This window comes from Conger conger, chromosome 15 (genome assembly GCF_963514075.1).
Source record: "Conger conger chromosome 15, fConCon1.1, whole genome shotgun sequence".
Classification (NCBI taxonomy): domain Eukaryota; kingdom Metazoa; phylum Chordata; class Actinopteri; order Anguilliformes; family Congridae; genus Conger; species Conger conger.
Genome location: NC_083774.1, coordinates 21,864,475 through 21,876,071, shown reverse-complemented (window position 1 = coordinate 21,876,071; position 11,597 = coordinate 21,864,475). Strand labels below are relative to the sequence as shown.

The following is an 11,597-nucleotide window of genomic DNA, read 5'->3' as shown; positions in this document are numbered from 1 at the left end:
GTAATGCTTCAACACCTTTATTGTGCCCAATCAGAACATACTCCACATCTGTAGGTAACCGCAGCAAGGTTTGCAGACCAATGAGGTAGAGACTTTCAAACTCTAAAAAGCAGCTGGGCTAGGCAACATGGCAACAAGCTCAGCATGGGAAACTGATATATGGGGGGAGGGGGGGGGGGGGGGGGAGGTAGGAGAAAATAAAAATACTGGTCTTTTGGCACACAGCTTCATAATTATGCAAAAAAGAGGGGGAAGGAAGGAATAAAAGGCTGTGGGAAAGGAGGATGAGGAAGCTGTGTTAGATGTACACTGGCTCATACATTCTAGGGAGGTTAGAGTTCTCTACATTCAACAGGAAACAAGCAACTTTTCAAAAAAGGGTCACACCCATGATGACAATACCTGCCCTTCTGCTGATGTACCAAAAAGAAAAAAGTGTTTAAAAACCACTGTCACCCCTTTCTGAAGTGCAAATTAAAAAGTGCAACAATTAATTAAAACTATGTACACACTCAGGTCAACGTCCGTTCCAGTTTCATAGCCATAAATCCCACCACTGGGTGAGAACTTGATGGTAACCCAGTTGAAGCGGAGTCCAGTAATGATTTCGCTGCAAGTGAACAGGACAGCGCATACAAGCAGAGCAATGCTTCAACACCTTTATTTGTGCCCATTAAGTAGAACATTGGTTGGCTGAAAAAAATGATATACCAACGGCCCCAGACAATTATATGGGGAGAAAGAAAAAGGGAAAAATTAAAAAGCTGTCAGGTAGATTCTCTTCAAATGTTCAATGTCACGACTTAAAACCGTGTGTAAAAATTAGTAAAAAACTGCGTAAAAATGTCTGAAATGCGTCTGGTTAAATGAAGCCCAACTCTCATCTTCCAAAGTAAAAAACACCAGCTGGCCGCTAAGGAAAAACAGCTGGCCCACTGGGAGGGGAAAACAATTTAAAGGCACTGTATGGCATCTGCCAACGTGAAAGGCAATGAAACTTGCATGATCGTTCACCAATATGCAAGGTATGGAAAACAAAAAATAAATCAAATCAAAAGGAAAAAGCTCTTTAAAAATCAAGGAGAAGGCATTTTCATCAACACCTTCTGAACCCTGGCCTGAATCAATCATCCTCTCCAGCTGTGGCCAAGAGTCTGGGGAACTGCCTAACGATGGGTCCCTGTCATACCAACACTGTGCATAGTGCCATTGTGAACAAGTAAACAGCAAGAAATAGCAAGTGCAATAGTGAACTTTCTACAGTGTTTTTTTCCCCCAAAAGTCCTGGTGGAAGTGCCGTTCCTGGTCGGGGCGCTGGCACTCACGGGTCGCTCTTCGGGTGCTACGGAGGCCTCAGGTGAGTCGCGACGGCAGCGCTTCAGCCTAGCTGGAGTCCCGGTTCTTCTGGTTGCGCATCAGCGGGCGGTGGTTGCTCAGGATGTCCATGGAATGCTGCCAGTGCCAGCAGGAGCGACAGTAGTACTTGAAGCAAGCCTGAACAAAAATACATACATTTATGTCTGAGCGCTTCATTTTTACCAGTGGATTTAAAAATCAAGCAGTCTGGTTCCAAACTTTCCCCAAAAACCATCACCCTGTGGCTGAGCTTCACCGCCACCCCTAACCCATGTAGCAATTTCATTACAATGGCCGCAGTATAAAAAGGTATGTAAACCTGGAGGAAAAACACTTTGAAGGTAAAATAGAATATGGAAATGGAATATTCATGAGGTAATTTTGCTGATGACCTGATCCCTGAGACCCATTCACTGGCCCCAAGGGGTCCTAGGGCTACACGCCAAAGCAAGCCAGGGTTTCTCACCTGGTCTCTGCAGAAGAAAGGCCCTGGCTGACGATTGCAGACTTGGCACATGGAGTCCTCCAGGTATGGATCGATCTGGACCTGGTGTGGGAGGGGGATGTTTGGAAAAACAGGACCGTTGTACAGCAGAAGCAGGTGTAAGGTGTGAGTGGGCAGATTCTGCCACAGACCAAGGCTCCAGGATATTAGATTCAAAAGATGCGATTCAGATGCGATTTCACAAGACAATTACAAATATATTTTATACATAATATTATATATAAAAAATATAAAATTCACTAGATAAAGCAAAGTGAAGTGGAAATAATTTACACAAGCCATGTAACAGTTAAGAAAAGAGAAGTACAAAATGTATCATGAGTTTACTGAATGTGCCAGAGCCAACAATCTAAGGAATGAAGCATATTGAACAGGGTGTTCTGTTCTTACCTTCTTGGTAAACTTTGGCGTTTTGATTTCTACAAAAGCTGCACTCACTGCCTTCAGATAACTGCGTTGGTTATTGAAGGTCACACGCCCAGACCCTTCAGAGACAAAAGCATAAGTGAGATGGCCTTACTATACACATACAATAATTTTGTACGCTAAAATTGTACCGTACACTGTTCTTGCATCTTCTAGCCCCATCCTGAATAAAGCCATGAGGTGAGCGTCCATTTAAAAAGAAACCGAAGAGCTCACCCAACCTATTCCACATGCCAATGAGCTAGCACAAAGCTGCACACACGCATCCCCTTTCCCTGCCATACTCAACCTCCCACCAACAGGCTAAACTGCAGCAGCAGCATAAAAAGACAGCCAGATGCCATTACTGAAAATGGGGTGGGAGCACTTCAATGCATTCGGTCAGAAACAATTCCTTTCCACCGAGCACAGACGGGGACAGCGGAGGAGTGGGTAGCAAACGCAGCACGGAGGGGGGTGACCGTGCGCTCACCGATTGGATACTTGTGCTTGTCGGTGTCGATCCCTGCGTACATCACGCCTCCGAACAGGTCGTTCATGATGCTGGCCAGGGCCTCCGCGTTGAGCATGCCGTGCAGCGCGCCCACAAACACGGTCTTGCTGGGGTCCAGGCGCTGGGACGGGCAGCGCACGTAGTTGCTGTCCGAGATCACCCAGGGGATCACCTGCACCTGTGGGGTCGCAATGTGTCCATGGCAACGGTGTTACATACAGGGCTGTACCAATTCAATTAGACAGTCACAGCAAACACTCTTACCCAGAGCTACTGGTGTTAGTTAGTGAAATAAGGTTCAGAGCAGCAGAGCTCCACGCTACTCGTGTTAGTGAAATGAGGTTCAGAGCAGCAGAGCTCCACGCTTACGTCCTTGCAGCGCATCCTGCGGCTGGACATCTTGAAGTAGTACTCGCTGTAGTCGTCTGGGTGGAGCAGGTCCTGAGTGCACGCCTGCAGCAGCCCACGCACAGACTTCTCAGATTCAAACACCAGGTACACGTACCCTGCAGGACACAGCAGTCAGCCCACTGATATCTGACCACAAAAATGAACCCCATCCACAACAGCAGCTCATACCCGCGCTCACCACACATGCTGGTTTCTAGAGTAAATCTGCTAAATGGATCAATTTAGAAACTGGTCAGAATTGGCCATTTTAACATTCAGCCATCAAAGAGTGCACATTGAGAAATGGATCCTCTGTTGAATAGGATTTTCCAGAAACATGGTGATCCGTTTTACATAACCAACCACATAACTGTTTTACATGCACTACTTTCTGAAATCCATTGCGACAATTGGTCAGAAAAGGGGACCAATGAGAAATCACGTGATAGAATGAGTCAAGGCAACTTCACTGGTCTGAAAGACTGGATATAAAGCAAATGCCAAGGAGTCAATAGCACTACTCGACTAATCACCCAACTGACAAAAGACCTTAAAGCAACTTGTTCATTAAACAGACATTTAATTGATCAAGAGCTAAAACCAGCACATGAATTGAGGCCTCAGGGTTGAGTTGGGGGAAGCCCGGTTCTAGAATACAGCCAGTCAGAATTCACAGCACAAAAGCATTGCCCAAAGCTACCTTGTTTACACTGAGTGACAAATGAAAGAGTCTGACCTCTTAAGACACCACTCTCAAGTCTGAACAAGACATTTTTCCTCTTGTTTCCCCATTACAAACAAAACAGCTTTTCCCAGGTCCAATTACACATACCTGGCACAAAGCTCTGAATATTTGAAAACCGATTTTAAAAACCCTTATCAGGCGATCTGAAGAGGTCACAGTGACAATGCTTGCATCCCCACCGTGGGTAAAAAGTAGGGCCTCTCGCCAGCCAGCTGGGTCCACCACAGTGCTCATCTCCACACCCTTTAGTGCTCTGGAATAAAAAAAAGCCTACCCGCTGCATTACCTTTTGGCATATTACCTTTGGGAGGACATCGTGGGTGCTTGCCATCCTTACCAGGCCATTCCACACTAAGAGGACCATACCCATTAAATGTGGTAATTAGGCCAGCTAGACAGAGGGGGCAAAGAGATAGTTATTCAGGTGGACAATGCTCAAATTAAGTGAAACCTTACAGCTCTCACCACTCCTGTGTGACAGACAATGGGTGAAACCCAGAATAGTTTTTCAAGCTATGGAAAGGGACTAGTGTCCCTGTTAGAGAAGCTGAAAATAAAGTCGGCTCACCCTCAGTAATGTCCCAAGGGACTCCTCCGAGGAAGACCTTGCAGGAGTACAGAGGGTTCTTGTAGTTTCGGGGGGGAAGCTGTCCGCTCCAGGTGAAGGTGGCCTCATTCACAGCTGAAGCAACAGGGGGTGGAGGCACATCACATTAAGGAAGGGGTTGGCATCAAGTTAAACATTACAGAATAAATGGTTTCCTATTTTCATCACAACCTGTTAGAAGCAGGAGGTTTGGCAGGAATGGTTTAATTTCAATTGCTACAGAAATGAAACCAGTTTCCTCATTTTAATACCTTAATTTGAAATTTCAGTTATGCAGCCGTCAAACCACCAGCTAGTTAAATTACCATTCTTCAAGCAATCTAGTCCACAACTTGATTAGGTAGCAACATTTAATTTGATCACACATGCAATTTAATTTCAGTCGTCAGACTTGTACAGTAGCACCCTTTGTAAGAAATATTACTTTTCAAACTCAACAGAATGAAAACACTTCCTTTCTTCTAAAATTTTCCCCTGGGCAATCTAGTTCCCGTTCTGTGTACAGTCTGCTAAAATAGCATTTGTTGTATAGGCTGATGCATGAACTCCCAAATACCCCTATAAAAGACTGTGGGTCAGCCTGACAATATTCAGCTAGAAAGGTTCCACCAGTTGGCATTTTGTTTTTAAATTTTAGAATTTATTTTAGCGTTAAAAGAACATCAATTCAAAATCTCCACATGAAAAGTTCCCACTGGAAGGAATGTCTGAGTAGTCTGTCAATTTTGCCAAAAGGACAAATCAGACTTAAGCCTGGCAAAACCACTCCAAGCCCAGTTTACCAGCAGCCTGTCTGTGCAGGCGGGCCTCCCTCTCAATGCTGAAAGGGTCATCGGGGGTCTCCAGGAGGTCCCAGCTGGGCCACACGGAGGCCCCTGGCCAGCGCTTAGACAGGACGTTTGTAGAGGTGGCACCAGGTGAAGGAGTGAGGGGGGAGCTCTCCTGGTCCAGGCGAGAAGCCATCCCAAACTTCATGGTTTCCTTCTGCATGTTGGACATCAGGAAAGGCAGGGGAGGAGAGATCCTCAAGGAAGACTGCAGGATGAAGGACAGAAAGGCAGCACATTAATGGCCTGTGAAGCTCCCCCTTATAGGATGCTGCATTATGGAATCATCAAGTTCATCTGAACAATGTGAATTTAACGTACCATCACCATTGGTACCTATATCAATTTACTTTGTATTCATTTTGGAATTTCTCATTTTGGATTAAAACCACCACCATCTAGGAAATAATCTTCAATAGCCATTTGAGCACTCCCTGATGGCTGCCTTTAACCTTCAAGCTGATTGCTAAATTTATAACATTTCAAGCTCTCACTCACCCCGGAAACAAGACACTCATAAAAACACTGGTTTAGAGATCTTTAATTATCATCAATAATTTATTAGGAGGAGTGTTATTGCACATTAGCGACCCCTAGTTGATTAGGAACCCATGGCCCACCTGTTGAGCCACATAGATGTTTCTCAGTCATGATGGTTGGTTCATCCCAGACTTGACCAATTGGGTAATATCACATGCTTGTCAGTACTCTTGAATTCACAACAAATGCATTCCACAATGAGAAAGCATTTGCCAATTTAAAAAATAAAATGCACATACTTGCATTGGATTTTTGGGAGATGTATACCAAGTTATTTATCAAATGGCTACAAAATAGCTAAACCTGCATTGATAATTGAAAGCGGGTCTCACAAGCAGATCGCAGAGGTGGTCAGAGCCGGAGCTGAAGCCACTGGTCTCGGAGTCCACAGGGCTACTGGAACGGGAGTCCAGGAGGGAGCGAGACTCCAGTCGGCTGTTCATACGGGCCATGCCCGGGAACTTATCCAGGAAGTCCACAGCTCCCATCGGCTCATGGGAAGGAAAACCAAGAGGCTTGCCCAGTACGTTGCCAAGGGGGCTGCCAAGCACACCCAGCACTAAGAGAAAAAGGGTCTTTAACAGGGTGAGGGCTGATGGGTCCTTCTGCAAACACCTTAAATAGGCTACTTGGCAACTGTGAGGAGTCTCAAAAGCTACGTTAGTTGGAAGGAGAATAAAGTAAACTTCCAAGTTCAGGGCCTCAGTGTTTATAGATATAATTTCAGATACAAAATGGCTGCTGCACACCATGTACGGGGTGCCACGAACAGCATTCAGGAGTACTCAATAGGGGAGTTCCAGCACCTCCAACCACCTGACTAAAATGAACCATTTGCTGGGGGGCAGGCCTACCAACTCCCTCCAGGTAGTCAGCAACAACCTCCAGTGATTGCTGCAGGCCTATGAGCACCAGGGAGACCTAGTCCAGGGAGTCTCCCCAGCTAGCAATACCCAGCCCTCACAGGCCTGTCCCACTTTACAGACCCAGTTGGAGAAGGACTTTAATGAAATCTCTCAATGGTGGTGTTGTGATGCAGTCTATTGCAGGAACTAGGTCATTACCACAGGGCAATTTGGAAGGTTGGGAGGCCTGTAGGGACATTTGCACTAAGATACATAATAAAATTACTTTGGGGCAAACCTAGAACTAGACATAAAGAGTCAAAACACATACAGATGCCGTTAACAGAAGATGCTTCATGCCACCAGATGCCTTGATTATTCAGGAAATGCAGCAAGGACTATGCGTGCAATCATTCAATTTAAAACATCACCAAGAAACTAAACTTTAGGACAAGGCTGTCAAAGTGAAACTTATCCTGGCATCAAGCAAAGCTCATTAACAAAACAATAGACTGAACCATTAGACGCTAGACATCACTGCAAAGAGGGTCGTCACAGTATAATTTTGGTCCATTTCCAATCAACATCCTTCACCAATGATTAAACTTACGCAAAAAATGGCAACATTAAGAGGAAAATGTACAATTTATTCAAGGTCAGGGATACTGAAATTCAAAAATGTAGAATTTAATAGATTAGTTCTATGATACACATTAGTTTATAATACAGCGGTTAAACCTGTAGACCATTACATAGGCCGTGTGTTATTTTGCCTACAGAATAAGCCAGATGACAGCACCACCCCGAGACAGCATATATACCTTGTTTGTGGGGGATTGTAGATAAAAATACAATACATCCGCAATGATAAAGCTTTAATGCTTTACAGCAAGCGGAGGCCAGGGTGCGAAATCCAGCAGTCATGACAAATGTGACGTGACCAGCAAGAGAGCAGAAATCCACAGTGAGACAGCAATATCGGTTAAGGCAATATTTGGGCAGAACAGGGGATACTAATCTTACATTTCACCATTTTGTTCAATCTAAAACATTGAGCAAAGCACTGAACATCAGCAGTCTCTCCCAGAAGCAGATAAGTTTGCTTAGCCACATCCTTTGCAAATAAATTATAAAAATAATTAATTGGGGGGGAAAAAGGCAAAAATAGCACAGACTCCAACCTTCCGGAATACTCCATTTCAGGGTAAACCAAAAACAGGAGACCCTACACTGTGAAATTCTAGGGCAAAAAGGCCAGCAGGCCCAGTTCTTTCTAGAAAGTGTCACACAAATGAGTCTCACCAGCATAGCTACAATCCAGCTCCATCTGCCACTGGTACAAGGAAACTCAGTACAGAACACACTGTCCAAAGCTGTGCCAACTAAACTAGCAGCAGCAGCCTAATGTCAGCAATAAAAACAGCATCAAAAACAAAAAGGACATGATTCCAAGGGGGGGTGAGAGCGGAAAGGTCAGTACTCACTGGAGGGGCTGCTGGTCTGGACAGAGGGCTCAGCGTCCTGGCTGCTCCAGGGGCGGTCCCACCCAGACAGGCTGAGGGACTGAAGGCCCAGGCCCAGGTCGTTGACATCGGGCAGGACCCGGGAAGACTCCTGTGCGCTGCTGGGGAAAAGCATCCTGCTAGCCACGTCCGACTCCTGCAGGTCTGTGGATGTGGACAGAACAGCGTTAAGCACTCTGTACCGGCTGCAGAAGTTGGGAGGAAGAGGTGGGAGGCTTCTGTAAAATCCAGCAGATTTAAAAATGTTTTAAAAATTACAGCTCAAGGTCTGCCAGACTGTCTGGTGGCTAACCTGCGACTGTGCCTGGTGTGGCTGCCATGCACCTCCATCTGCATCACTGACCCACCTAACATGTGACCCGGGTGCTGATGCACTCGCACTCCCCTGCTAATGACATCACCCCCCCCTCTCCTCCTCCTCTCTTCTCCTCCACTAGCAACTGCGTGCAACACAAAAGAAAATTCCTGTTTCAGTTCTCAGGCTGACAAACAGCCAGTGTGGCTCGACCGCAGCAGCAGCAGCAGCAGCAGCGTCAGAGTCTCGGTCTCGCCTGTTGTTTCCCGTCGGCAGGAAGGGAGTGGGCAGGGAGAGCAGAAATCCCTGCCGTATTGTGCCGGCTCCCACCACCAGAGTCACTGTCACAGGCTCAGACAGCAGACAGCTGCAGCAGCTGACTGATCAGAAGTTGGAGAACGAGCTATTTGCACCGCCAGCTCCCAGTCGCTCCCCGGGGCTGGAAAGCCTCCAACTGCTAGCTACAGCCCTGATTCAGCAACTCCAGATGGGAGGGGTGTTGGCCGGGGGCTTGCAGGGGAGGGGGGGGGGGAAACAGCAAGCTTAGATGTCACTGCCTGACTGGTGTAATAATGCATGATAAACAATGCAGCGTCAGTCTCCGTAGGATTGGCAGACTGGAAGATTTGCTGTATATTTTGGAACAAGGTGACAAAGGGAATTCTCCTGGAGCAAAGGCAATTCATTAACATGGAGCTGAATACCACCCAACCACCCCCCAGACTCATCACTACCACCCCTCTTAAAACCAAAGCTTGGCCTAGAGATTCAGTAAAAAGTTAAAGGCAAAGAAAGTACACTTCTCATGAACAGCTCTTATGCAAGTATATGCTTGAATCGCTTAACTGCACATTACAATATACATTTTATAACATCATGGGTTTAGTACTTAGTCCAAGAGCTGTATATACAATAACTCCATATACCAGCAAAAAGGCAATGCAATTGAGCCATTATGAATAATTTTAAAATGGCCATGACAGTGATTAAAGATGTGGCATTAGAACAGTATGGGATTATATAAGCCGCAATTTGTTTAAGACTTCACCTGCATTTTACAATTTCATTCTTTCATTAGAAGATGCACCGCAAAACCAACAAGTAAAATGGTAGAGTATACGCTATGGCACATTTACATTAAATCAATATCCAATGTTAGTTTGCAACTTGTATTGATCTCAGCTAAAGGCAAGAGCCTACAGCCATTCATTTCTTTTTTTAATTGAAATTTATCTGCTCTGAATTGATCTCGGTTGATTTTGGACCTTGTGAATTTGTTTGTAGTACTCGTACAAAAGCATCCATAAATAGTCAAGCTCCCACTTCGACAATCAACCACAAATCCTTGTTGCACATGGAAAAGGTTCACAATTAATCAATGGGAAAAGATTTGATTTAAAAAAGCACCCATACTGGGTCTTGGCTGAGTATTCTTGGTTTCTGGGCCGCTTGCAAGACCAGCAGTGCAGCAGCGCAGCATGAATCAGCTCAAATAGCTGTCCAAGCAGCTTTTTATGGAGTCAGCCAGTGCTGCCATTTTGATGCAGACGACCAAAATGAATGCATTCAAGGGAATAGGAGGATCAAAGTGGTACACTTTAAAGTCAGAGGCCAGAAGAGAAACATGCAACCCTGAGCTTTGGTAAATTTAACAGAAAACAGAAAATGGGTGAAAATCTCATCCACATAAGTAGATTAATGTACTTTGGTCATTTGGGAGGGTTGGGGGTAGGGGATTACTTGCAATAAGGAAAACCTTACTGCTTACAGAAACCCCCTCAGGCCCCTACAGTCCAAAGTGTAAACCATTTTGATATTGTTTGAAAACCATTTCTTGTCATTAATGCATTCACGATGCCTGCACACCCTTCCAACTGGTCAACAGCCTTGCAGGAAGGGCTTACCTGTCAGGTGGTCTCGCTTTCCCTTGGTAATGGGTGTGGTGCAGACCCCTGTAAAATCCAGAGAGTTTCCCAACATGGTGTTCATTCTGCGGAAGATATCTGCATTGCTGCATGTAGAGAGGGCTGGAGAATCAGATTCCCAACGGTCATGGGCCCGAAGATCGTCTTTCTGTAGGTACCAATGAAGAATGTGTTGCATCATCTCGGACAACTTCCCATTTTGTTTTAAAGGTGTGCAACAAAGCCAGTCACATTGTGTCTGAGCAATAATGAACATGGTATTCTTGGACGATTTGAGGATACTATGGAAAGAAACACCACCACGTTCCTTTCACAGTGTATGCGTGTGGTTGGAGGGGGCAGTGATTCATTGCATTTAATCACTAGGTTTGCGGCATTAGGTTTAGTCTAAACTTGTAGTGAGTATTCCCGGCCAATTGTAAGAGTTTATCGACCCTATAGGTTCTCCCTAAGGTGGAAGGTTTCACACGAATCGGTCTCTGACAATCCTATAGAGATTTAAAACGCCACAACCGATGTTCAAAAATGACCACAACATGCTTTAACATAAATTAGGCTACTCTTTATATTTAAACAGGCAATAGGCTACTAGAGCTAACCAATTCGAAATGTAAGGTTCCAAAGAACAGTTCCTTGGACTAAATGGGTTCAAAGGTGGAGTATTTACCGAGTCCATAATTTGCCAGTTTCACGAATTAGTTTAAAATAGCAGTTGGGCCGAATGTATTTTTTTTGTTTTAAGAAAAAAAAAAAAAAAAGGCTACATTTAATGTCTAAGTAAATCGAACTAGACAATCTTGCCACTAAAACACGTTTGCCAAAACAGTTTTAATTAAACTGGTTTCGATAAAAGTATGTCCTTCAAACACAAAATAATATACAACAAACTAAATATTTTGCGTCTGCATTACTAAATACTTACCAGAGAAAACGCCATGATATATGCTAACCACAGCAGAAGCGACAAAGAAACGTTTCAAAGAAAACAACCGGCGTCGACTGACAAACTACTTAACACGCCCCAGACATTCAAATTAGGTACCATGATTGGAAAAATGTGCGTAAAGTGATCGAATGCAAGGCCGACTGCAAATAATCCAAAAGGGTGGGGCGGCCGCTC

The 11,597-nt window shown here is 44.9% G+C and overlaps 1 protein-coding gene across 2 annotated transcripts; it reads right to left on the bottom strand.

The window, feature by feature from the left end:
- Position 1: 1 nt before the first annotated feature.
- cpeb1a (cytoplasmic polyadenylation element binding protein 1a) lies at positions 2-11,550 on the bottom strand. 2 transcript variants are annotated; one of them, XM_061221221.1, is made up of 12 exons: positions 11,400-11,550; positions 10,457-10,625; positions 8,219-8,401; positions 6,222-6,448; positions 5,305-5,557; positions 4,484-4,597; positions 4,190-4,306; positions 3,150-3,286; positions 2,760-2,958; positions 2,252-2,346; positions 1,823-1,903; positions 2-1,494 (listed from the first exon to the last, which is right to left on the bottom strand). In XM_061221221.1, exons 1-12 carry the CDS (start codon positions 11,412-11,414, stop codon positions 1,384-1,386), a joined length of 1,701 nt encoding a protein of 566 aa, XP_061077205.1. In that variant the 5' UTR covers positions 11,415-11,550; the 3' UTR covers positions 2-1,383. The 2 variants fall into 2 exon arrangements, with proteins under 2 accessions (XP_061077205.1, XP_061077206.1); XM_061221222.1 differs by having other exon boundaries at positions 4,202-4,306.
- Between the last annotated feature and the right edge of the window lie 47 nt (positions 11,551-11,597).